The 26,068-nt window shown below is 48.3% G+C and overlaps 1 protein-coding gene across 2 annotated transcripts in view; it reads left to right on the forward strand.

Annotated features, from left to right (window-relative positions):
• The window catches only part of PLCG2 (phospholipase C gamma 2), a 141,631-nt gene that overhangs the window by 64,401 nt on the left and 51,162 nt on the right, over nucleotides 1–26,068 (forward strand). For both annotated transcript variants that reach the window (XM_080646056.1, XM_080646055.1), the window contains exons 6-17: nucleotides 4,170–4,254; nucleotides 5,783–5,866; nucleotides 10,517–10,560; nucleotides 12,504–12,576; nucleotides 17,202–17,303; nucleotides 18,029–18,147; nucleotides 19,589–19,674; nucleotides 20,719–20,839; nucleotides 21,207–21,375; nucleotides 22,267–22,371; nucleotides 23,554–23,643; nucleotides 24,240–24,415. In XM_080646056.1, the coding sequence (XP_080502182.1) occupies nucleotides 4,170–4,254; nucleotides 5,783–5,866; nucleotides 10,517–10,560; nucleotides 12,504–12,576; nucleotides 17,202–17,303; nucleotides 18,029–18,147; nucleotides 19,589–19,674; nucleotides 20,719–20,839; nucleotides 21,207–21,375; nucleotides 22,267–22,371; nucleotides 23,554–23,643; nucleotides 24,240–24,415 (1,254 nt within the window). The remainder of the gene's footprint in view (nucleotides 1–4,169; nucleotides 4,255–5,782; nucleotides 5,867–10,516; nucleotides 10,561–12,503; nucleotides 12,577–17,201; nucleotides 17,304–18,028; nucleotides 18,148–19,588; nucleotides 19,675–20,718; nucleotides 20,840–21,206; nucleotides 21,376–22,266; nucleotides 22,372–23,553; nucleotides 23,644–24,239; nucleotides 24,416–26,068) is intronic.

Consider the following 26,068-nt stretch of genomic DNA (forward strand, 5'->3'; position numbering starts at 1 on the left):
GGGGATGTGAAGATTTCAAGATTGTTTAGTGATGTTTTCCATGGCAGAGGGAGTGGCCATTTGTGGCTCATTGGGAGGGGCATCATTTTTGCCCTCCCTCCCTATAGGGATTGCCCTGCTTCCTAACCCGCCCTCACATGCTGAATGCCCAGGAAGCCGAGCCTGAGATGTGGGTTTGTGTTCAAGAAGCACATGGGGGAGTGCATAGCGGACCAGCACCTGTGGAAGTACAGGTAGCAGGAGGACTTGGGCTGCATTGCAGTCAGAGCCCAGCCTCAGCCGGCTCCAGAGGGAGCAGTGGGGAGGGACCGCAGAGCCCCCCAAACTGAGGCCAGAGAGCCAGGCACTCTGACTAGTCACCGAATGCTGGGTGTGACCTTGGCTGAGACACTATCTGATGACAGGTCCTGGCTGGGACACTATCTGATGACAGGTCCTGGCTGGGGAGAGGGCTGGGCTTGTGAGCTGCTCCCTTCCTCCCTTCTAGCCGTTGGGTAACCAGCTTGCCTGTCCTGGCTTGGGGTCAGGCCGTGCAGTGCAGACCCATATGCTCAAAATGGGGAGTGAGGGAGGGGTGGGTAGGGGAGTGGTGAGGCCCCAGCACAGGAGCCCAAAGAGGCTCTGTGGCCCCCACCTTTACCTGAGCGTTCAGGTGCTCCACTGTCAGGTGAGACTTTTAGAGCAGGTGGGTTCTGACTTCCTGGTGCTGAGATGCTCATGTCCCAGGACCCCAAGTTTGCTCCATTGGCCCCCAGGCAGCTGCACTGGCTCCCAGCCCCCAACCTCTTTATTCCTGGACATGGACAGTCTCGTGGCCCTGTCTCTGTCTGGAAGTTCTGGGTTCCCAAGGGGACTCTCATCTCTCCCTTGTTTCTGGGATGAGCTCCGCTCAGCCACCAGCTTGGCCAGATCCTCCTCTGCCTCCTCTCGCAGCGCCAGCCCCTCCACTCCTCTCTTCTCATCCTGCTCTTGCCAGGCTCTTCTGGACATGCCAGGCGCTTGGTCAGAAAGGAGTCTCAGGCAGCCCCACCCAGCCCGCCAGGCTCTTTGTTACTCTCAGTATCTCTCTGGGAAGCCCTTGGTGCTGAGCTGGGAGGATGGGCAGTAGGGAAGCATCTTTCAGGTAAAGGTCTCTGACGATAGGAAGGCTGTTAGACCAGAGGTCAGAAAGTGAGAAGTGGGGACACTGGGTGGCCAGGAGTCCCACTTGGTCATCTCCAGTGACAGATGCTAAGTGTAATGAACATGCTGTTTCCTTCCAGATTGACTGGCAGAGGCCGAGTTGACAGTGTTGAACTGGGTCATTTTCTGCCCTCAACCTGGGCAGGCTGCCTTCCTTAGCCATGCACAGCCCCTGACCAATCTGACGTTTCCAGAACACAGGCAGTTTTCTCTGACCACACCAATGCCTCCTTCCCGTGTCCCTCTCGCTCTGTGGGACACGGCATTGCAGCCACATGGGACTGGATCTCATGCCCTGACCCACCTCTCTCCACCATTCATGCTGGTGGTGACAGCAGACCTGAAGGCACACACTCATGAGGATCTCTGTGGTGTGGTCAAATGACTGTGTGCTTTGGGCTTTGATTCAGACCCAGGCCCTGCTGCCACCCAGCTCTGACCTTGAGTGGTGACCCCCCACCCCAACATTGCCTGTTCTGAGTCCTGGGGGTTGGTAATGCACACTGTGTAGGGGTTGAATGTAGTGCCGGGTTAGGTAACATTGCCTCAATGACACCCAGGGCAGCCTGGCATATAGTAGATGCTCAAATAAGGTTGTGTCCTCTGCCATTTCCCTCTCTGACCTTCAGTGACCTCTGTTTGTTTTTTTTTGTGTTTTTTTTCATCTTTTAAAGTTTTTATTTGATCATTTCTTTTTTTTCCATGCAATGTTGGGGTCTCCTCAGCTCTCTTACAGATAACGGATTTGGTTCTATTAGGGAGGAGGGAGAACATTGCTAGCATTTGCCACATGTTAGTATATTTTTAAAAAATATACTTTTTATTGTTGATAGTATTATAGATATTTCCTCTTTTTCCCTCTTTACCCCATCCTCCCAGCCCCTACATCCCCCCATGTCCTCACCCACCCCATTGCCCCTGTCCATGGGCTATGCTCATAAGCACACAAGTTCTTTGGTTTATCTCTTCTTGTCCCCCCAACCCTACATCGAGGTATGCCAGTCTGTTCCATGCCTCCATGCTTCAGGTCTTATTTTGTTGGCCAATTCATTCTGCTCATTAGATTCCACAAGTAAGTGACATGTTATACTAGAGGCCCAGTGCACGAAATTTGTGCACTCGGGGTAGGGGAGATCCTTCAGCCCGGCCTGCGCCCTCTTGCAGTCCGGGAGCCCCACGATTGATCGCCCCACAGAGGGAGGCCCCGCCTACCGCTGCCAGCCGGGTAGCCTGGGCCTCCCTCTGGGGCAATCGTGGAGCCCCCAGCCGGTGGCCTGGGCCTCCCTCTGCAGGGTGATGGCGGGGCCCCCTGACCAATTGCATCGCACCTGCCTTGGTGGCAGCAGTCAGTGTTGGGTCGCCGTGGCACCCGAACCCAGGAGGGACTGAGAGGTCAGCAGTTCAGTCCGCTCGCCAGTCCCCGCCCACCTGAGCCTGCTGCGCACGCAGCCTGGTATTCAGTCATCTGTTCAGTCGTTTTGGACATTACGAACCCTGGCTCTTTATATATTAAGATATGTCTTTCTCAGATTGGCTTATTTCACTTAGCATAATATTTTCCAGGTCCATCCATGCTGTCCCAAAGGGTAAGAGATCCATCTTTTTTATAGCTGCATAGTATTCCATAGTGTAAATGTCCCACAGCTTTTTTTTCTATTGACCTGCTGATGGCACTTGGGCTGTTTCCAAATCTTAGCTATTGTAAATAACGCTGCTATGAACACAGGGGTACATACATTCTTTCTGATTGGGGTTTTTAGGATATATTCCCAGAATTGGGATCACTGGGTCAAATGGAAGTTACATTTTTAATTTTTTGAGGAAACTCCATGCTGCTTTCTATAGTGACTGCACCAATCTGCATTCCCACCAGCAGTGTACTAGTGTTCCTTTTTCTCTTCATCCTCGCCGGCATTTGTTGATTTTTTGATGATAGCCATTGTGATAAGTGTGAGGTGATATCTCATTGTGCTTTTAATTTGCATTTCTCTGATGATTAATGACTTTGAGCATTTTTTCACATGTCTCTTGGCCATTTATATATTTTCTTTGGAGAAATGTCTATTCAAGTCTTCTGCCCATTTTAAAATTGGATTGTTTGTCTTCCTTTTGTCTAGTTGTATGAGTATTTTATATTTTTGGATATTAACCCCTTATCAGGCATGCCATTGGCAAATATATTCTCCCATACAGTGGGTTCCCTTTTCATTTTGATGGTGGTTTCTTTTGCTGTGCAGAAGCTTTTTATTTTGATGTAGTCCCATTTATTTATTTTCTCCTTAGTTTCCTTTGCCCTAGAAGATGTATCCATAAACCTATTGCTATGTGAGATGTCTGAGATTTTACTGCCAATGTTCTCCTCTAAGATTTTTATGGATTCATGCCTTAGATTTAAGACTTTTATCCATCTTGAGTTTTTTCTCGTGTATGGTGTAAGTTGGTGGTCTAGCTTCATCTTTTTGCATGTGTTTGTCCAGTTTTTCCAACACCATTTGTTGAAGAGACCGTCTTTACTCCATTGTATGTTCTTGCCTCCTTTGTCAAATGTTAATTTACCGTAATGGTGTGGGTCAATTTCTGGGGTCTCTGTTCTGATCCATTGGTCTATATGCTTGTTCTTGTGCCAGTACCAGGCTGTTTTGGTTATAATGGCTTTGTAGTATAGTTTGATAGTGACCTCTCATTAGTTTGAACCTTTGTGACATTTCATATCTGCAGAGGTTATCTGGTCATCTAACACCATGTTCTGCTCACACTGTGTATCTCCTACATGGCCATGTCCCTGGCCACCCCTGATGGGTAGAGATAAGCCTTGTGCACCGAGGTGTCACCCTAACCTTGAACCCATGTCTCTCGTGCTCAGTTAACAGCTCTTGGCAGGGTCTTCCCATGGAGGACTACCTGAGGTGGTAGCTGATGGGAATAGCCAAACCCTCCACTGTCGAAACCCCTCAAGGTTGACGGAGCTGGGTTTCTCTCTTTTGCAGCATCAGCCTCCGAGAGTTGAAGGCCATCTTGCCCCTGGTCAACTTCAAAGTGAGCAGTGCCAAGTTCCTCAAGGATAAGTTTGCGGTAAGTTTCATGGCTCAGCCTGATAATTTTGTGACTCACGGCTACTTGTGCCTCTCACGTGAAGCCACTACGGGCCTGTAGCCCTGTGGAATGGTGCCCAAGAAAGTCCTTCACCCCAGATTCTGTCTTAGTCCAGACAAAGGAATCGTGGGAAGATCTAGAGACCATGTTCTCAGTTCTAGCAGAGGACATCATCTCTGAAGACTGTGCTTACGCAGATGCTTGACTTGAACACATTCACCAGCCCAACTTTTCCTTTCCCTCCCCATCCTGCAGCCCATTTCCCTTCTAGTAATATGAACAAATGTGTTTGTTTTGGAAAATATTTTGAAAGATTCCTCATGTAGGTTGCCAGGGATGTAGAATTTTGTATGAAGTCTTGATAGTGTAGTTGTCAGAGTTGATTCTTCTCTGTCCTTTCCTTCACTTCCCACCTATCAGTCTTCCCACCCACCTTTCCCCTATGAACCTTTCCTCCCACCCACCCTGCCATCCACCCATTCCTCCTTCCACTCATCATTTAATTTCTTTATGTTCTTGTGTGACTAAGCTGTTGGTAGATTTGGGGCAGGTAGAGCCACTCCAGGAGTGATGGGGTAGAGGAGGTGAGGTGGGGTTTTTCCGAATGATGTAACGATGGAGATGATGTAGTGTCACCCTTTCTGGCCCCAGAGAGGTACCAACTCTTGTCAAGGAGCCCAACCACACTCCACCCCAGTATCCTCTGTTGGAGGACTCACATGGCCATGGTCACGGCAGCCCCAGTCACAGGATTCCTCAGCCAAAGAAGCTCATTCGTTTTTGTACCAGTGACCTCCTGGAATAGTTAACCCACTTTATGGTTTATCAAGCCACCTTTTGATTTCCCCCCAAACAATCTAATTCAAAAAGATGAAAATAGAGAAGAGTGGGGATTGAAAGAAGAGAAGAGATGGGAGAAGCATTTACCATTGATTACTACTTAATTGGAATTTTGTTCTCTATCAAGCCTTCACTTGGTGTTATCTAGTTCGGTTTCAGGGAAGTCTGAGGAGGGTGATGTTGGTTCTCCCATTTTACAGATGAAGAAACTGAGGGTCTGAAAGGGTCCTGTAAATTTTCCAAAGCCATTAAGCATATCAGGGGATAAGCCTTGACTGGAGTTGAGATCCATATAATCTAAAATCTTGGTTAGTTTTCTTACGCTTTGAAAAAATGACCTGTACCAATCTACCCTATAAATATGTCTAGATTTAAACATGTCTTTGATGCCCCCAAAAGGAGAAGTTCTCATTGTGGCTCATGGAATTCTGGTGGAGACTCTTCCCTTTTTGGGATCACCGAAAGGATTTTACCTGGTGGGGTCCCTGGTGGGTATGTTCTTCCGACGGGTAAACAGGAAGGTTGTGGACAGTTCGGGTTCAGAGAAATGTGGGTTGAACTTAGCCAACGCTGTAGAAAGGCGTCCTGTTGCTGTAATCAGGGAGGAGGCATTCTCGTGGTCGACACCAACACTTGTGCGGTCATTTTTTATTTTTTTTATTTACAGGAAATAGGTGCGCACAAAGATGAATTCAGCTTTGAACAGTTCCATCTCCTCTATAAAAAACTTATGTTTGAGCAGCAAAAATCGGTAAGGTGATTCTTGAGCAGATGATCGAGTGATGTTTTTGTTTCCCCGTGTTTCAAAGTCCAGCACGTTCCTAGGAAAAACAGAGATGTCTCCTTCCTAGTCACAGAAATGGAAAGTGGGGATGGCGGTGGTATACCATCTTCACCTGCTAGGCTGGCAAATGTTTTTGAAGGTGATAGTTCTTTGGGGACAGTGTGGGGAATTGGTTCGCATACCTTCTTGGTGGGAATATGAGTGGCTGTACCTCTAATTAGAATTTAATCTGAATCTATTAAAGTAAAACAGTTCACCAACTCTAACTATATTATCTCATTTGGGAGGACATTTATCAAATTACTAATAGTAACCATCTCTGGGTTGAGGGACTATGTGTGTGTGCCTTCTTTGTATACTTTTATTCATTTTTATGAGAATATATTTTTAAGATAATATGCTGTTTTAAAATTAAAATTAAAGGTTAAGATAGTATGCTATTTTAAATTTAAAATATATTTTGGTCTGACAGTGGCATTTTGGGGACTCTGTCTTAGAGAAATGAAAGCACTGGGACCCAAGAATGTGTCACCGGATTGTTTATCGTAGCATTACTTACTCGGGCAAAATACCTCTCAGAGGACCAGCTGGGTAAATCATGGTCCGGCTGTACTGCGCAGCATCATGCAGCTGGTGAAGACTTCCAAGTCAGCTGTGTTTCTGGATGTTCATGAAATTTTGTGAGCAAAGCCAGCAGCAGATTCATGTGAGGAGTTTGGTCCGATTTTTTTGTAAAAAACAAAACAGAATACAGTAATCCTCCTATATATTGTCTCTGTGTGTTTTTATGAACAAGGAGGAAGTATGGAAGAACACACACCTCACATTTAATGTTGATTATGTGTGTGTTCTGGAGGAGTTTGGAAAGACGGGTAGGAGAGAGAATTGCATTTTTCTTTGTACACCTCAGTTTTCTTGGACTTGTTCCAAGTTGGTGTGTTACTTTTGCAATAAAAAAGTCCCCAAAAGTATAAAGCTTAAAAGGTGGGCATTCGGTGCAATGCACAGGACACAGTGCTTGGTGGGTGGCATGCATGCCACAAACAGGAGCCGCTGCTGTTACTGTTGGCAAAGGGCTTTGCAGGTGGCAACGGTGGATTCAAAGCAGAGCTGAGAGGGAGCAGAGAATAGGTGGGAGTTGGAGCCAGTGGATTATCTGGTTTCTCCAATCAGCTGTGTGATCGTGGGCCAGCCACTGACCACTCCCAGTCTTCTCATCCGTGTAATGATCCCTGCACCACAGGGCTCTGAGGAGGACTAAATGAGGGATTGGGTGTTGAGTGTGCAATCATTTTTAAGTGATGAGTGTGAAAGTTGCTAGAAGACAGTTTTTAAAAAAATATATTTTTATTAATTTCAGAAAGGAAGAAAGAGGGAGAGAGAGATAGAAACATCTATGATGAGAGAGAATCATTGATTGGCTGCCTCACACATGCCCTCCACTAGGGATCGAGCCCACAACCCAGGCATGTGCCCTTGACTGGACTTGAACCTGGGACCCTTCAGTCCACAGGCCGATTCTCTATCCACTGAGCAAAACCAGCTAGGGCTAGAAGACAGTTTTTTTTTGTTGTTGTTTTTGTTTTTTTAAAAAAATATATTTTACTGATTTCTTACAGAGAGGAAAGGTAGAGGATAGATAGTTAGAAACATTGATGAGAGAGAAACATTGATCAGCTGCCTCCTGCACACCTCCCACTGGGGATGTGCCTGCAACCCAGGTACATGCCCTTGACCGGAATCGAACCCGGGACCCTTCAGTCCTCAGGCCGACGCTCTATCCACTGAGCCAAACCGGTCAGGGCTAGAAGACAGTTTTAATTGCCTTTTACATGCAGGCTGGCAGGCCAGCCACAGGGTGAGGCCCCTTGATAGGTGACCAATGACCATGAGATTTTGGATGTCTCCAAGGTAGAGAAATGGGAGAAGCGTTTCCTGTGTGTCTAGATTGGGCAGAAATACGTTATTTTATGGAGTAAAAACTTCCAGTGCACTTATCCCCACGCCCCACATATATATAAGGATTGGTTCTTGTTTTGCCAAAAAGAGTAGAAAGATTGTAGGTATTGTGAGTTGAAAGACCCAGATTCCAACCCCAACTTGACCTCTAACTGACCAAATGATTTGGGGGAAAGCCATCTTTTTCCTCCTCACTCAAGCATCCTCTATTAAATAAAGGTATTAAGTCAGGTTACTGGTTATAAAACTTTTAAAACTATATACCTCCCCTCCCCTTTTTAATACGGAACCTTAATAAAAAGAAATCTATTGCATAAAAGCTGATCCAAACACTTTTTAGGTTAACATCCATAACCTTTATTTATAGTCAGTGCTTGAGATCCGTGAAGGTGTTTTGATGGCAGTGTACCTACGAAATCCAGAATAATGACAGCTGCTGTCTCAGGCAATTGACCAGGACTGGGGAAAAAAAGCTTGTTTCATTCAAGATAAGTGATTGCAAGAACAGTTTTTATAATCAGTTGCCTTGAAATTTCAGGATGCTGTCTCATGGGACAGATGGCAGGCAAAGCTTGAGAATAAGGTTTTCAAAACAGCTACTTCGTCTGCCAGCACAGGTTAATCCCTGGATAGTCTCCATTGGGATAAAATTCCACACGAGAGGTATTTCAACCTGCACCTTCCGGTATGGTTCTTTCTCAGGCTAATTAATGTGTGTGTGTTTGAGAGGGAGAACGGAGAGTAAGAAATTGGAGTCCGCAGATCCTCCGGGGGTTCCCTAGATTGCCCAGTTTTGCATGTACCAGAGGTTGCCTGTGGTGGCCACATGTGTTCAGTTGTACTTGGCCTAATGGTTTTAAATGTTTTTGAAATGAAGTGCCTACATTTAAAATGTGGGAGATTTCATATTAAGCTCCAGATGTTCAGCTCCTCTTGAAAAACGTTGAGATCTGGCTGTCTGAGGGTCCTGCGTTCCAGTGCTGACCTCTGAGTGGAAAGGAGGCAGGCATTCCCTGGTGGCCCCTGTCCTCACCTGCAGCCAGCTTCCTGCTAATCTCTGTTGCCTACCTGGCCCTGAAGACTTTTTGGGTTGGCAACCTGTGGTCTCCACCATTGGGTGGTATTCCTGTCCAGTTTGGCCACTGCATATATTAATTCAGTGACTTGGAGTTTGAATAATGAAGCCCCAAGCTCCCTAGGTAGTTGCTGGCTGACTTGGGAAACTGCAGCGCATTTGTGGTAGGTGACTGCCCCTCCCCTCTTAGCATATAATTTACTTCCTGAGCTCTACCTGGGAGCAGGACAGAGAAAAGATTAGTTGTGCTCTTAGGGGCTCAGCTGGATTTCTTGGGCTCCTTGGGGAGACATTTCCAACTTGAGGTTGTCAGTTCTTTGTATCTACCCACCTGCTTCAGAGCTTCCAAAAGTTTGACAGCAGCAGGAAGATAAGACTTGTAATTCTACGTGTGTCCCCCTGGTGAGGGGCTATACCTCTAACCTGGCTATAATAACAGGATTATGAACACAGATCATAGCTAACATTTTCTAAGTGTGAACTCTATGCTGGGTGCTGTGCTAAGTGTTTTACATACATTTAATTCTTCTCACAACCCTGTGAGAGAGATACCGTGACCCCATTTTACAGATGAACAAACTGAGGGTCAGAGAGGTTACTTGCTGGAGGTCATACAGCTAGTAAGCTGAGCTGGGTTTTGAGTTCTCCCATGCCCACCTTCAGTGCCCAGCCACTGATTTTAAGTTTTTAAACTTTGAATTAAGGGAAATGTCAAACACATACAAACAGGGATAATAGTATCACAAACCGCCATGTAGCCATCAGCCAGCTTCAGCAATGATCAACCAATTCATGGCCATCTTATTTCATCCATGCCCCTACCCACTTCCCTCTTCTCATAGGATTTTTGTATAAATCTTCCCTTAAATATTTTAATAAAATACTCTGAAATTTTAAGGACTTGAAATGTAGCATGAGGGTATAGGAAAGTTTGTGTGTTCACTGGTGGGGGTGTCAGTTGGGACAACTGTTTGGAGAGCCAGTTGATGGAATCTACTGAGGTTCATGTGCACACCCCACGTCCAAGTGTTTTCCTGGCTAGGAGTCCACCCAACAGACATACTGGTGCACGTGGCAAAGATATGTATGAGGACCTTCTTTGTAAGACTGGACATAGTAGCAGAAAACTGATGGTACATATGTTATGGAATACCATGTGGGTTTTCAAAGGAATGAGGCTGGACTATTTGAGGTTATAGAATCATATTTAAAGCTTGAAACAGCAGCAGAAAGTTGGGAGACATGACGTAATATATTATGATTAGATATAATCAGACTAATATCCATAACATAAATTCTAGGAGGAAGCCTACAGAATCATTAAGAGTGATTGATTCTCAGGAATAAGATTATGCCAGAGGTCAGGACTTCTGCCTTTTGCTTCATACGTTCTGGTTGTATTTGACTATTTACAAGTCACTCAGATTACAGTGATAATTTCGCAGAAAAAAGAAGTCTGTTCATTTGCATTAACAAGTCACACAAATGATGGTGTTAATTTTTTAACCCCCCAGATCTGTCCATTTGCATTAAGTGGCCTGACTTGTCTACTGTCCTTGTTTTGTGTGTGTTTTCCATTTCAGATTCTTGACGAATTCAAAAAAGATTCCTCCGTGTTCATCCTGGGGTGAGGCACCTCTTCTGGGTTATGGTTGTTCAGGGTGGCCGAGCCGGTTATTGGTGCCCTTGGGGCTCCTCCCAGTCCTGCTAGCGGCTCTGGGAGGGCCGCCTCTCTGTGGGTGGGCACTGGGTGCGGGGGGGCGGGGGGGGGGAGGGGTCTGCCTATCTGGGGATTGGCCATGCCGACCCTTGTGGCATGGATACACAGGAACAGTAGCAACAGAGTTTGTGGGGTGTTGGGGGTGAGGCGGGTGGCCCTGCATGCTTTAGGACCTCCTTTCTTGGGGTGTGCTTCATAGAACATGACTGGTGGAGAGGTCATTTTTTTTTTTTTTTTTAAAGGAACTTCCACAGGAAGTGAACTTTTTTTTTTTTTTTTAATATATTTTATTGATTTTTTACAGAGAGGAAGGGAGAGGGATAGAGAGCTAGAAACATCGACGAGAGAGAAACATCGATCAGCTGCCTCCTGCACACCCCCTACTGGGGACGTGCCCGCAACCAAGGTACATGCCCTTGACCAGAATCGAACCTGGGACCTTTCAGTCCGCAGGCTGACGCTCTATCCACTGAGCCAAACCGGCTTTGGCGAGAGGTCATTTTTAAAAAAATACAAATTAAAACACTGTTAGTGCCAAGCGAGTTTGGGAAATCCCTGGGTAAGCAGGTTTAACTGAATTAAGGAGTGGAAGGCATATAAAGCGCTTCACATGGGGTGTGGCAAGGACCTGCAAATAGTAGTAATGATATTATGAAAAAGTAAGTGCTGCAGGACATGTCAGGACCTTTACTGTGCTACCGGTGTCCTAAGTAGGGGATTTGTAGTGTTCTGTGTTTCCCGAGCCCGTGCGCTCGGGGAGAAAGGTTTTCCGCGGAGTTAACAGCACCTAGAACGTGATTTGGACCTGCTTTTGGGACCACCCTCCCTGATGCGGACACTCTGGCACTGATTCCTCTGTCACGTTCTAAACCAGAAACCCCAAGACTTCAGAGTGTATAAAAAACCAAACCTCAAGTTTATGTAGTATTTTAATGAAAAGACGAGTGAATTGATGAAAAGCTGTGAAGCAAACTAGGAGGCTTGTTTGCAAAGAAGAGTAGAAATGCGCTTGTAATGAAAGACAATAGGCTTTTGGACCCCAGGTGCTTAGTAAAGGGAGAAACCTAAAGCATGTTTTTTCTCCTGTATTTTGAAAAGTCCCCACCCCCAACCCGCTGGCAAGGGCTCAGGGACGAGGACGAGTCTCGCCGGGCCGCTGTTGTGCAGGTTGCACTTCCGTAGGAACCAGGTTGCCTGTGCCAGTCGGGAGGGCCCAGCGTTTTGATAGCCATGAGCATCCTCTCCCCAAGGCCACTGGTCATCAAGCTGCTGGCCGAGGTGGAGTCCCCTTTATTCAGGGTGAAGGGTTCCCTCATCCCAAATGGCAAATTCTCCCAACAGCGGGCCTCTGCTTGCTCCATGGCCAGGTCCTGCATGTTCCCGCCGATTCTTCCCAGCTGCCCAGAGTAGGGGGCTTCCTCTGGCCCCAGTCCTGCCTCAGAGCCCCTGGCTCAGCACACTCTGCATTGTGGCTTCTAAGGAGACGCTTTGATGTAGCCCCAGCTCCCCTTAAAATCTGTTCACACCCAGTGTGCCCATGCATTTGTGGGCACACGCATATCCGTGCACTCCTTCCCTCCTCCCTCCTCCCTCCTCGGCACTGGAAACACCGAGGAGCAGCTAAATGCAGGTCCCAGGGCCCACCCTCCAAGGTGTCCGCGTTCTCTCTGAACTGTCAGAGGTCAGGAATGTCATCGAGGTCCCCTTTGTCTTCCCGTTGACAAGCCTGGCCCTGGCACAGAGGAGGCCTTGCCAGGGTGTCTGGGTGGCAGGCAGTCTGCTGGCAGGAATGGCCTCTTGACTGTTGACGTGTGTCCCTCTCTAAACACCCTCTCTTTCCCCGAGGGCAGCAGTACCGACCGGCCGGATGCCTCCGCGGTTCACCTGCATGACTTCCAGCGGTTTCTCTTACATGAGCAGCAGGTGAGAGAACAGAATGGCGGGAGGGGGGATGGGAGGAGCTTCCTGGATGGTTTCTCACCATCTCACCACCTGCCGCGTGCCTTCCTCTGGCCACCGGTAGTCATGAACAGCTGTGGTCTCCCTGCCCAGTGCCTCTTTGCTGTCTTAGCCTCTGGAACGAGGACAGCCCCATAATTAGCCCCTTTTCAAGGTGCAAATTGAGAACGAGCAAAAGTGAGAATTTTTCTCTGTAGGCAGGCAGGCTGACGGCCTACAGGCAGCTGTGCCTCACCTGGCTGGCTTCTGCGCCTGCTCCTGGCTCAGCTTAGGTGTCCCTTCCTCAGGAAGCCTTCTCTGACTGGTGGAGGATGTGACTAAGGCGGTGAGCCTGCGAGGTCCCCTGGGCATATGTGAGCCCAGTTGTCCTCTAACAGGTGACACGTGGGAAGAAGTCTCCTGGAGTGTTAACATCCAGGCTCCACGCTGGTGGCAGGGGCATGAGTTTTGTGGGGGGCAGTTTTGGGGGGGCTTTTCCACTGGGCGGTTCTGCTCCCCAGGGCGATACCTGGAGACAGCTTTGGTTGCCACAACTGGGGGAGCTAACGGCATGTGGTAGGTAGAGACCAGAGATGCTGCTCAACAGCCTCACATGCACAGGTCAGCCCTCCCACAGCAAGGAATTACCCGACCCCAAGGGCTAATGGGGCGCAGCTGAGAAACTGAGTTAGGCCAAGAGAAAGCTGAGCTCCTCCCAATAGCTGTGTGACCTTGGGCAGCAATTTGACCTTTCTGTACCCCAGTTTTTTTAATGGGGATGAGAGCCCCGCCTCTCAGAATTGTGGGGGGTCAGAGAAGGTTGTATTGATCTCTGTGTATATGCATCTACATGCATAATCACATATCAGCGTTTTATTTATATCACTGGAGTCTCATTTACATTTTCTCTCGATTTAATTTTTTGTTTTTTGATAGACTACTTTTTTAGAGTAGTTTTAGGTTCATAACGATATTCAGTTCATTTATATTTAAAAAAAATCTTTGTGTTGCAAAATGTTTTAAACATGCACAAAAATAGCCACGCTGGCATAGAGCCACCATGTGCCCAGCACTCCGATTCATTGTTTATGAACATGTGCCATTTTATTACATCTGTCCTCCATCTCACACCCGTCTTCCTTCCCTTTCCTCCCCCGTCTTTGTTTCTTGGCCCGGAAAATTCTAAAGTAAACCACAATGTATTATTAAGACAATGTATCATTTCACTTGTAAATAGCTTGCCTCTCTCATGAAATGGACTTCTTTTTTTAAAAAGCATAATCATAACACTGCTATTATACCTTGCACACTCAACACTAATTTCTCTGTCATCCTGTGTAAAGATTTCTTTGACTGTAGAGAAAACAATGAACAGACACACGCTTTCGCGCAGGGCAGCCACATGGAGGGCCCAGGCAATGGCTGTAGCTACTGTAACATGATGAATGGTGACTGAGGACATTGAGGTGTCATGCTTTGCCCATGTGGGGGTTGAGTGCGAGTGATCAAGAGAGGGCTTATTTGCTCAGCCTGAGCTACCACCAAGGAAAAGTTCTCTCTGGCACAATTACACCCTCAGTACTGAGCCGCTAGTGCAGTGAAGCAGAGAGAGAGCTGTATGTTTTGTTTCTTTTCCACCATGCTCTTCCTTGCACTGAATTACTCACTTAAACACACACACACACACACACACACACACACACACACACACACACACACATATTAGACGTCCAATGCATGAAATTCATGCAAGAGTAGGCCTTCCTTCATCTGGCTGCCGGCACCAGCTTTCCTCTGGCACCTGAGACCCAGGCTTCCCTGCCAGCCTCGGCTTCATCCGGAAGGTCGTCTGGAAGGACATCGGGTCTAATTAGCATATTATGCTATATATATATATATATATATATATATATATATATATATATAACATTTTAAATATATATATAATATATATATAATAATATAATATAATATAATATAATATAATATAATATAATATAATATAATATAATATATATTTGTTGTTGTTGTTAGTCCTCACCATGCTTGCCATTACTTTTTAGAGAGTGGAAGGAGGGGTAGAGTCAGAGAGAAACATGGATGTGAGATAGATACATCAATTAGTTGCCTCCTGCACATGTCCTGACTGGGGCTGGGATCTTGCCTGAAACCTAGGTATGTGCCCTTGACCGGAATCAAACCCATGACCCTTCAGTCCGAAGGCCAATGCTTTAACCAGTGAGCCAAAGCAGCTAGGGCTTAACTATATTTTTATTGATTTTAGAGAGGAAGGGAGAAGGAGAGAGAGATAAGAGAAACATCAATGACAAGAGAGAATCATTGACCGGCTGCCTCCTGCACGCCCCCTGCTGGGAATTGAGCCCACAACCTGGGCATGTGCCCTGACAGGGAATTGAACCATGACCTCCTGGTTCATAGGTCGACTCCCAGCCACTGAGTCACACTTGCCAGGCGAATTACTCACTTTTGTGAGGAGCTACTGACGTGTTAAACACATATATTCATGACCAAAGGCTTTTCTGAAAGAAAGGGTTTACTGAGCCAAACGCCGGCCAGAAAAGGGCCAGGGCCCGGGGCACGCAGCCTGTGCAGCTGGCAGCAGGGCTGGCGGGGAGACGTGCTCGCTGTCCTGGAGCTGAGGGGCTTGTCTAGGAGAGCAGTGCAGGAAGAAAGGTGTAAGTTGCTTAGAAAGAAGGCACGTTGGCTGTAGATAAAGGGGGTGGGAGAAGGTGAAGCTGTCCTGGAGCTGAGGGGCTTGTCTAGGAGAGCAGTGCGGGAAGAAAGGTGTAAGTTGCTTAGAAAGAAGGCACGTTGGCTGTAGATGAAGGGGGTGGGAGAAGGTGAAGCGGGCTGGTTCAGGGGGAGGGCAGTCTGAAAGGAGGAAGTGTGTGCCCATTGGATTGGTGGGAGGAAGCAGTCAGAAAGTCCTGGTGGCCGGTGGCACCTGGCTGTCCTCTAGGAAATTGTCGGAACGGCCACCTGGAAGTTACTTCAGGGTTTCAGCATGCACGCAGGATGGCACGCAGTCTTTTGTTGGTTTTGCCCTGCGTTTAACGGATTAACCTGTCCTGTCCCTTCCTTCCACCCTCCGGTCGGCTGCCATGTAATTTAGGACAGCTCAGAATTTTCTCCTTGTCAGCAGTTACATGGCTAACCTCCTGGGGACAAGTGGCCTTGCATCCCAGAAGTGACCACCCAGTGCTGCTTAACTTCATTACAGGGGAGAATGACAAGCTCTCCCCATCCTCATCCCCTCCTGCCCCCACCCCCGCCACCCCAGCCCCTTTGCTGTGCTGTCCTTGGAGATTGGGGATATAGACTGGAGCTCTTCACATGCAGGACAGCCCCTGAGCATCTGTGTGAGTGTGACAGGAACGCCAGGCATGATGACAGGGATGGGGACCCTGAGCCGTCAGCCTGGCTGATCCTTACTGTCCCATGTGCCGGTGCTCTGAAGCAGAGCCAATCATCGAGGACATTTGTTTGGTGTGATGGATGCTCATATGTGGAATAGTCACTGTAGCACTTGGTGTGTAAATTAGTACAAGTTTTCTAGAAAGTACTTTGGCAATAAGCAATTAAAATGAAAACTTTGAAAAAAGGTTAATATACTTTGATTAAATAATTGCCCTCCTAGGAACTTATCCTAAAGCATCATTTTCAATAGAAATGAAAACATGGAACTAATCTAAATTTACGTTAAGGGACTGGTTAACTATGCCCCAGTCTAGCTGTGGGAGGGGTGGGTCACATTATAGAAAGGGGGTGAAGGGGAAGACCCCAAAACTGATGGGCCTGAGTTGGTCTCAAGCTCAACGTTGGGTCAAGTTCTTTAATGACTCGACATCTCAGTTTCCCATTTGTAGATGAGGAGGATAGTAAGTATCTCCTGGGGTTGATGAGATGAGGAAGCTTTGCAGAAGAAAGGAGGAAGCTTCTGGCCTTGGGGGGTGGGGGGGGAACATCGAGGCCTGGCATGGCCTTTGCATAAAGTATCCTACAATTTGAGTCTCATGTTTTAGTATTCAAAGATGTTAACACTTCTGTATTCAAATGACTGGCTGCTCCCCAGTCTCCCAGCTGTTTTGTGCCCCTTATCCAAGTAGATTTGCAAGAATCAACAGCACGGCTCATTGTTGACGTGCACCCACATGCCAGGGGGCCATTTCTCCGCCCCCTCATTTGTGTCTGTCCTTAAGCTCTTCTCTCTTTCAGACATCCTGGTCCGACCCTTCTCACCCAACCACATATACCGCACATTTGTGTTCATTATTCTTATTGATAAGGGCTTTAGAATACTCGTCACCCGGAAAGCATTAGTCAAAGTTGAGTGTGTGGGTCCTGTTTCCTCCCTGTGCCTGATAAACACTTGGCGGGAGAGGGGGGATTAGGGTTTGGAGAGGAAAACAGTGAAGTTACTTTATAGTATGCATCCTCACGGAATCTCTGTGCAAGGGTATTATCCCTCCATGTAGTGGATGCAGAGGAGCAGACAGAGTACGCGACTTGCTGGGGTCAGCCAGGCGCGTCACCCCCACGGGCTGACATGACTCCTTGCGGTGATTTCTTGTTTTCTTTGTCATTCTAAGGAACTTTGGGCCCAGGATGTGAACAAAGTCCGTGAGAGGATGACAAAGTTTATCGACGACACGATGAGGGAAACTGCGGAGCCCTTCTTGTTTGTCGATGAGGTGAGTGGGCTCCTTCTGAGCTGTTCCCCAGGGGCTGGTTTTCTTCAGTCTTTCCTTTTCACTCCTTATCTGTTGACCTCGTTTCCTGGGTGCATTCCTTGTTTTTGCCACTAGAGGGCGTCTAATGCCCGGGAGCGCATTGTAAACATACCAAATCCAAAGGTTTTGGGGGTTCCTGTGAGCTGTTGAAATGGTTGCACTTGGCCCTGAGTGAGGCAGGCAGCAGGGAGGTAAGACTGAGGGAAAACTGGGAGCTCCTGTTATCTGTAAGGTTATTCCCAGGAAGCAGTGTTGCCCAGTGTCACTCAGTCTTCTGATTTTTTTTAAAAGGGTCAAGCATTGGCATATGACATTTCCTGCCTTTTAAATGTTATGATACAATGTTAATGTTTTGTTTATCAAGTTGGTGGGTTCACAAATGTTTATGGTATTATGCCTTAAAACTTTTCGTATATAAGGACGCATATATACTCTTGTAGCAACAAATATTTTAGGGTACACATTAATAAGGAAAACATTGTGTAGGTCAGTGGAACATGCATCAGTACAGCCTGTGGCTCTCTGAGTCTCTGCGTGGAAACGTGGGTCAGACGGCCTGGAGACTATCTGTGCAGTTAATGTGTCAGAGTTACCATTTCCCCGTGCGGGTCAGACCAGAAAGAACCAGATACCACCCTCCTTATCTTCCATCATGATGATCCGGTCTTTGTGTTTGTGGTACCTAGTTCCTCACGTACCTGTTTTCACGGGAGAACAGCATTTGGGATGAGAAGTATGACGTGGTGGACATGCAGGACATGAACAACCCCTTGTCTCATTACTGGATCTCCTCATCACATAACACGTGAGTTTTGCCACCAGCCTGGGATGGGTTGCCCATGAAGGGCGAGACGGCGGACGTTCCAGTGCGCTGCTTTGGCAAAGTGTGCAGATGGAGTGCAGGGACACGCTGCTCAGACTGGAATAAACAAACGCTTCTGGGAGGGGTGGGGGAGTGCTCCTCTCTTTCCCAGTTGGCATTGCAAGGGTCATCCTTTTTCAGTGGCCCTAAGAAGCCAATCAGCAAAGCTGGATTTGACCGTTTGGGCATCTCATAGTAGCCACAGCAAAGCAACTGAATTAGTCATTGAACTGCTATTTACTGTCTACCCTGTGCTTGCTGGGTCCTGGGGATATAGCAGTGAGCGGGGTAGGACAGAGCAACACTGCTGTCATGTGCTTGGAGGGGAAAAGACCTCCTTTGAATCTTAACAAAGGAAAGAAGGTGAGAGGAGAACAGGTGGTGAGGAGAGGAAGATGGTTTTAGGCTGAGGAGTAGCGTGTGCAAAGGTCCAGGGGCAGGAGGGACCAAGCAGGGTCTGTTACAGATTGAGTGGAATCTTTAAGTGACAGCAGGGGGTGGGGGGCAGTGGGAACCACTGGTGGCTTTTAAGCCAGAGAGCAACATGCTCAAATTTACATCTTTGGAAGATTGCCTTGATTGCAAAAAAGAAAATAGACTAGAAGAAAGAAATGATGTTTCACTCAAGTTTCAATATTTAGTGTGCCTTATAAGGTGAGAGGGTGAAGGCCTTGGATCCTGGGCACCCTAAGAGCTGTAGATTTGGGGTTTCCCAAGTGTCATTCCAGGCAGGAGTTTGTACGAAAGCCCTTACGCTTACCTCGAGGCACTTTGGGAGGTGAAGCCTGGCTGGGGGCAGATTGATTTAATGGTTCTTGCTTCCCCACCATGTCCATTGATTTAAGAGTTGTGTCTTAGAATGGTGAATTCTACCAAACCCAGAAGACATTTAAGGAACACAAACCCTTCAAAGGGAGAACATGGTGAGGAGGAACGTGCATAAAAATATGTATTTTTATGTCTGGTGGACATAGTTCATAGCATAGTAAATTCCACCTATAGTTGTTGGTCACCTACCTCTTCATGCCTGGCTCCCTGATATCAAAATGCTGGCCCATCTCTGCCCCCTTTAGATTGAGGGCCGGTGGGTAGGCAAGGGAGGGTTGTTAATTTATCAGCCACCATTAATCTCACTCCTGACACCCTTTGACCCAGTTCTCAAAAGAACACACGGTCTTGACCCCACACTTGGATCACCAAGGTGGTTACTGTTCACATCTTGTGATCGTTGCCTGAGTCTAAGGCGTGGCCACTCAATGGCAAGGGTCTGGCCCAGATCCTAACGGCGGGTCTTTCTAGACAGGAAGAACTCAGGCCTTTGGGAGCTTGGGCTGAGAAGTTCCCCAAGGACACCCTAGGTGCAGGCCCGCCTCCTCTCCTTCAGGTACCTCACAGGTGACCAGCTGCGGAGTGAGTCGTCCCCGGAGGCGTATATCCGCTGTCTGCGCATGGGCTGTCGCTGCATTGAGCGTGAGTAGCCTTTTCCTGGTGGAGCTAACATCTACTGAGAAGTGAAGCCAATTGTCATTGCCAACAAGTCCTCAGCTCATGGTTGGCGCCCCCTGCAGGCCAAGAGCCCAAGTTGCTCTCTGGGTCCGGAGCCTGAAGGAGGCGGGTGCTGGGGAACCATGTGGCTGTTCAGTGACTTCTGCTCTCTCTTGCTGAGCCCACCTGCCCCTCAGCTGGCTCAGCCATGGATGGCATCCTGACCGTTCTTGTCATGGTTGCTCACAGACACCCCAATACAGGTGACTCCAAGCACCTGCACACACCCAGGACCCAGCTGCTTCCTCCCTTCTCCTCACCTCTTACTCCTGGCCTGACTTGACCACCAGAGGCTCATAGGTGTATTAGGCTGAGAAAAGACACAAACCACTGATTTAGGCTCCAATTTTATTTTAAATAAATTCATCATAGTATGAAACTCTATCGGCAGTTATTTCTACAGCATGTTGCCTAGTTTATTACCCCTCCCCCCACCAGGAAAGAGCAAATGTGAAAAAATTAACTTTGAAACTGTCAGCTCCTGTTACCTCTGGGGGATGAAGAAATAGGGATGTTCACTTTCTACATAATCTAGTTCCGTTTGAATATTTTATTGTGAACCTTTAAGGATAAATCACATTGCTGCGTATTATTTCCACTAGCAGAAAGAGCAAGCCACGGTTTAGACAAGTAAAGTCAGAAAATAAAACACAATGTAAATATCTTTTTCGAAGAGAAACATGTAAAATAGTTTCTTTGGACAAATGTATTGCATTACGAAAGGATCTTTAATTAAACAACCAAAATCGTCCTATAACCGCAGAGGTAACACATGTGCACAGGTAACCCCGTCCTGATGCTGGTGGCCCCTGAGTGTGATTATCAGGTTTGACCCCCAGGTTCTAGTAACTGAGCTGGCATGGGGGTCAGGGCCGAGTTCGTGGCTGGCTGGGCACATGTCCACCATCAGTGCGCGCATGAGGCCGAGAGTGATGGGCAGGTGGTGAGGCTGCCCGTTTCTCCCCTCAGTGGACTGCTGGGACGGGCCCGACGGGAAGCCCATCATCTACCACGGCTGGACCCGGACCACCAAGATCAAGTTCGATGACGTTGTGCAGGCCATCAAAGACCACGCCTTCGTCACCTCAAGGTCAGTGTGTTCACTTTTAAGGGAAAGGAAGCAAAGGTTGAGCAGACGGAGCCCCTCCCTCTGCCCACACACAGACACACACAGAGATGCAAACACACCAGCCTCGGCTCCATCCTGAGCAAAGTCACGACCAACTCCTCAGCTGAGTGATGGCGCCCCCTACAGGCCAAGAGCACAAGTCACTCCCTGGTTCCAGAACCTGGAGCTGGTAAACCATGTGGCTGTTCAGTGACCTCTGCTCCCCCTGCCTGAGCCCACCTGCCCTCTGCTGGGCAGGCACGGTTGGGGTCCCCAGCAGCTCTGCCAGGCCGGCACAGGCGGGGTGCCTGCCCCCCTTGCTGAGCTCACCGGCCCCTGCCGCCCGCAGCTTCCCCGTGATCCTGTCCATCGAGGAGCACTGTTGCGTGGAGCAGCAGCGCTACATGGCCAGAGTGTTCAAGGAGGTGTTTGGCGACCTGCTGCTGACGAAGCCCACGGAGGCCAGCGCTGACCAGCTGCCCTCGCCCAGCCAGCTGCGGGAGAAGATCATCATCAAGGTAGGCAGCCTCGGGCTGCTGTCACTCACTCAGGAGAGCCAGAGGCTCAGGGCCCGGGCTCCAGGTCCCGCTGCCCTGGCTCACATGGCTCTCCTTACTAACCAGTGACTCTCCAAAGGTCAGTTAGCCTCTTGGTGCCTCTGTGTTCTCACTGGTCTGGGAGAGGGTGGGGACACCAATAGAACCCACGTGGCTGGTGTGCTGTGAGCATAATGTGAAAGAATGCCTGCAAGCACTTAGGGCTGCACCTGTGCCTTTGCGGGTGCTACCCGCATGTAAATATTAACACGGCCATTCTTTTGGCAAACCTTCCCCATGCCCCTCTGAGTCATGTGCAAGGTGCCAGGGGTGTTCCAGGGTCCCAGGCACTGTTCTTGCCCACAGGAGCTCCCAGTCCAGTGTGGGAGATGGACTGGAGGTGCACAGTTGCCCCAAAAAGGCTGCGTGCACTAATGGGGGGGCTGCCAAGTACTGTGGGGAGAAATGAGTGATTGCTGTGCCCAAGAGTGCCAGGGATGCCATGGGCAGGGGTGGCATCTGGGTATTTGAATTACTAGGATAAGGAGACCAGATACACAGTGGCTTAAAGCGTGTGAGTTTATTTCTTCCTCATCTGAGGGAGAGTGTTCTGGAAGCTTTGAGCTCTGGCCCACCAGGTAATCCAGGGGTGCAGAGTCCTGTTCTACAGTCCCCCAGGGAAGGGGTTTTCAGCTGGGGTTCCACAGACCTCCAGAGAATCCACAGGTAGAATGTAGGGAGAGAGGAGCCAGGCAGAGAGGACAGACAGTGCAAAGGCCCTGAGGTGTGGCATTGCGGATGGATGATTGCTGGCTCAAACATCCTACACCTGGGTCTCCAGGGCAACGGGCTCTCTGTATTTTCCCCCCTCAGCATAAGAAGCTGGGCCCCCGAGGCGACGTAGATGTCAACATGGAGGACAAGAAAGATGAGCACAAGCAGCAGGGGGAACTGTACATGTGGGATCCCATCGACCTGGTGAGCCTTTCGCACCCCTTCTCAAGCCCTGAGTGTGTCCGAGGTCTGCTGGAGGGCTCTGAGGCTGTTCCTGCCTGATCCCATTTTGACCGCAATGAGTTTATCATTACAATGAAACTTTTATTTTTATTTTTTATTTTGAAATAACTTTGTATTCAATATAATTTACTGTATATTACCCCCCCCACACACACACAACGAATATAACCTTCACCCAGATTCCCCAGATAATAACACCCTACATAATTAGAGTATCATTTTATAACCGGGACGTTAACATTGGCACAACTACTAATTCATGAGCCTTACTTCAGCATCACCGATTTGTCCGCTAGTGCCCTTTTTCTGGTCCAAGGACCAGTTCAGGCATTTAGTGGTCCTAACTCCTTAGTATCTTCCAATCTGAGACACTCCCACTGGCAAACTTTTTAAAAAATATATATTTTTATTGATTTCAGAGAGGAAGGGAGAGGGGGAGAGAGATAAAAACATCAATGAGGAGAGAGAATCATTGATTGGCTGCCTCCTGCACGCCCTGCACTGGGGATTGAGCCCACAACACGGGCATGTGCCCTTGACCAGGAATCGAACCTTCTGGTTCCTAGGTCGACCCTCAGGCACCGAGCCATGCCAGTCAGGCTGGTAACCTTATTTTTTTTATGAGAAGAAGGCATTTTGAGTGCTAACACCACTTCTCATATCCTTTAACATGCAAATCCATATTTACACGACTATTCTTATATCCTAGAAATAAACATTAAAAATGATTAAAATTTAAATAAAGAATTAAGTAATAATTAAATGTTGGAGAAAGATTCTCTAAACAAGCTGGCAGAGAAATCCTTAAAAAAGTGAATGAAATAGAAAAAGACAGGAGGACATAAAAAACAATGCCACCATTCACAAAGGCTTCCAATGAAATATGAAGCAGAAATTTGATAGTAAGTCATATACTGAACAGAAATGGTTCTGAAAATGCCAAAAGAAACCCCAAATAAATAATGCTTTAAAAGAAATGTCTCAAAGGCGATCAAATTTTGTGAAACCACCAGGAATGTCTATGAATGTGGGAAATGCTAGCCCCCAGGGAATGCTGGGATGATGATGCCAGGCAGGGTTCTGGGCCCAGAATTGATAGGGTAGAGACTTTGGGGAGGAGCCAATGCTGGTTTTACTTTCTAGAAATGGACTCGGCACTATTGCGCCATTGCCGATGCCAAGCTGTCCTTCAGCGACGACATTGAGCAGAGTGTGGAAGAGGAATTGCCCCAGGTAGGTGGAGACCTCCTAGATGGCCCCTCTGATCCTGTGGCCATCAGGCCTGGCCGTCCTCAGCCTAAGGAGCTGCCTCTTTGGGTACCAAGGCCTCCTCCCTGGCTCTTCTCTGATTGGTTGGCTGGCCCAGGGACTTCACCAATGAGGTTCAAGGGTCTTTCCTGCTCTTTGAAGGGCCTGAATGGCTTGTGCTCCCTCCAGAGGATGAGGTCATTTGGATATTTTGTCCAGCCCCACGCCCTGGCCTTGTACCCAATGTTCCTGCCCTCTCCCCTCAGGCTGCTGGCTGTCTTTGGTACTGTTTCTTGAGCTCCCAGGGTATTTTTGCTCTCAGACTTCCTTTTCAATAGACTGAGGGCTATACTGGGGAATGCTCACCCCTTGTCTCAGGACTCCAGGAGGCTACCACAGATGGGGGCTGTCTGGAGTAGGTTAGCAGGCAGGGGAGGGCAGTGGAAACTCTCGGGGTGAGGGCTAGCGGAGGTCTCTGTCTGTTTCCAGTCCCCTGGGTCAGCATGTGAAGGGGGGCCAGTCTGGAAATGCTGGAGGCCTGGTCCAGGTTTTCAGAAACCCCTCCTCTCTTTGTGGCCCAGGACACGCCCCCCACAGAGCTGCATTTTGGAGAGAAGTGGTTCCACAAGAAGGTGGAGAAGAGGACAAGTGCTGAGAAGCTGTTGCAGGAATACTGCTCTGAGACGGGGGGCAAGGATGGGACCTTCCTGGTGCGGGAGAGCGAGACATTCCCCAACGACTACACCCTGTCCTTCTGGTAATGGCCCTCTTCCCAGGGCGTGCAGCCTTCTCTGCGCAGCTGGCCAGCGGGGAGGCTCGGTGGCAGGTAGTGGGAGTGCAGGCCAGACTCGGGCAGGCCTGGACCGGAACCCCAGACCTCATTTAGTGAGCTGTGTGGGACAGGACTGGATGAGGTGGGTTAGGCCTAAAAACTTAGTAGTCAGGATTAGTGATATTTCAATGCACTATTTAAAAAAGTAACAAGTAATGCAAAAAAACCATAATGGCCCAGTTGGCATGGCTCAGTGCTTGAGCGTTGACCTATGAATCAGGAGGTCACAGTTCAATTTCAGGTTCGGGTACCTGCCCGGGCTGTGGGCTTGGTCCCCAGTGTGGGAAGTGTAGGAGGCAGCCAATCAATGATTCTCTCTCATCATTGATGTTTCTATCTCTCTTTCCCTCTCTCTTCCTCTCTGAAATCAATAAAAATGTATTTTAAGAAAATCATGATGAGCCAAATATCAACATAAGACAATGTGACCTTGTTCACCTTCCCCTAATCTCAGCCCTGGATCAGGTGATATGGCCCTGGGCACTTCTCTCAATCTTCGGGATTCTCCCTCTTTTCTCTAAAATGGAGATTCTAAAAGCAGCCTTATGGAGCTGTCATGAGATTTCTCATTCATTCTTTAATTCATTCATTCACACTTTCATTCATTCATCTATGCCTCACTCATGAAAAAATATTTATCAAGTGCTTGCTCTGTGGTGGGCACTGCGATTTAGCAGTGATCAGACAGACAGGGGCTCTGTCCTGATGGTGACAATGAAAACGTAATCATGCAAATGATACATAATTGTAGTTGTGGTAAGTGCAATGAGAAAAATGCAAGATGTTATGAAAGTCTGTTAGAGAGGGATCTAATGTAATATTGGGGGGCGGGGAGGGGTGGTCAGGGAAGACTTCCTGAAAAAAGTGGTGTTTAAATGGAGACCTGAAGAATCCTATATAATAAAAGCCTAATATGCAAATCAATCGAACAGCAGAATGACTGGCAGAACGACCAGTTGCTATGATGTGCACTGACCACCAGGGGGCAGGCGCTTAACACAGGAGCTTCCCCCAGCCTGCAGGCCCCAGGCCAGCTGGTCGCCCTGCAGAGGGAAGTGACAGGCGGAAGGGGGGCAGGCTGGCGAGCGGGCGGCGCCAGGCTGGCCAAGGTGGGTGCCAGCGGGGGGCTCCCCGATTGCCCCGCCAGTTGCCCCACAGATCGGCCCTGATCGCCAGCCAGGCCTAGGGACCCTACCCATGCACAATTTCGTGCACTGGACCTCTAGTAAAACTATAACAACAAACACAAAATTCTGATAGCTAACACAGTCTTACCATGTGCCAGGCAGCATTCCAGGCACGTTCTGTGTGGGATCTCATTTAAGCCTCAGGACAACTCTGTGAGGCGGATACTGTTATTATCCCTGCGTGACCACTAAGATGATAAGGGAGGACAGGTCATGTGGCAGAGTCAGGATTTGAACCTAAGTCCTCTTGCTCCAGAGTAGGAGTTATGTAGGTAAAAGGGGGCAGAGGTGGAGGAGGGAGGAAGAATGTTCTGGAAGCCTGGGGTCTATTCTAAGAGCAGAGGGAAGCCTGTGAGGCCACATCTAGTGTCCACCCCTGGCTTCAGTCTGG

The sequence above is a fragment of the Plecotus auritus genome (genome assembly GCF_963455305.1).
Source record: "Plecotus auritus genome assembly, chromosome: 10".
Taxonomy (NCBI): Eukaryota; Metazoa; Chordata; class Mammalia; order Chiroptera; family Vespertilionidae; genus Plecotus; species Plecotus auritus.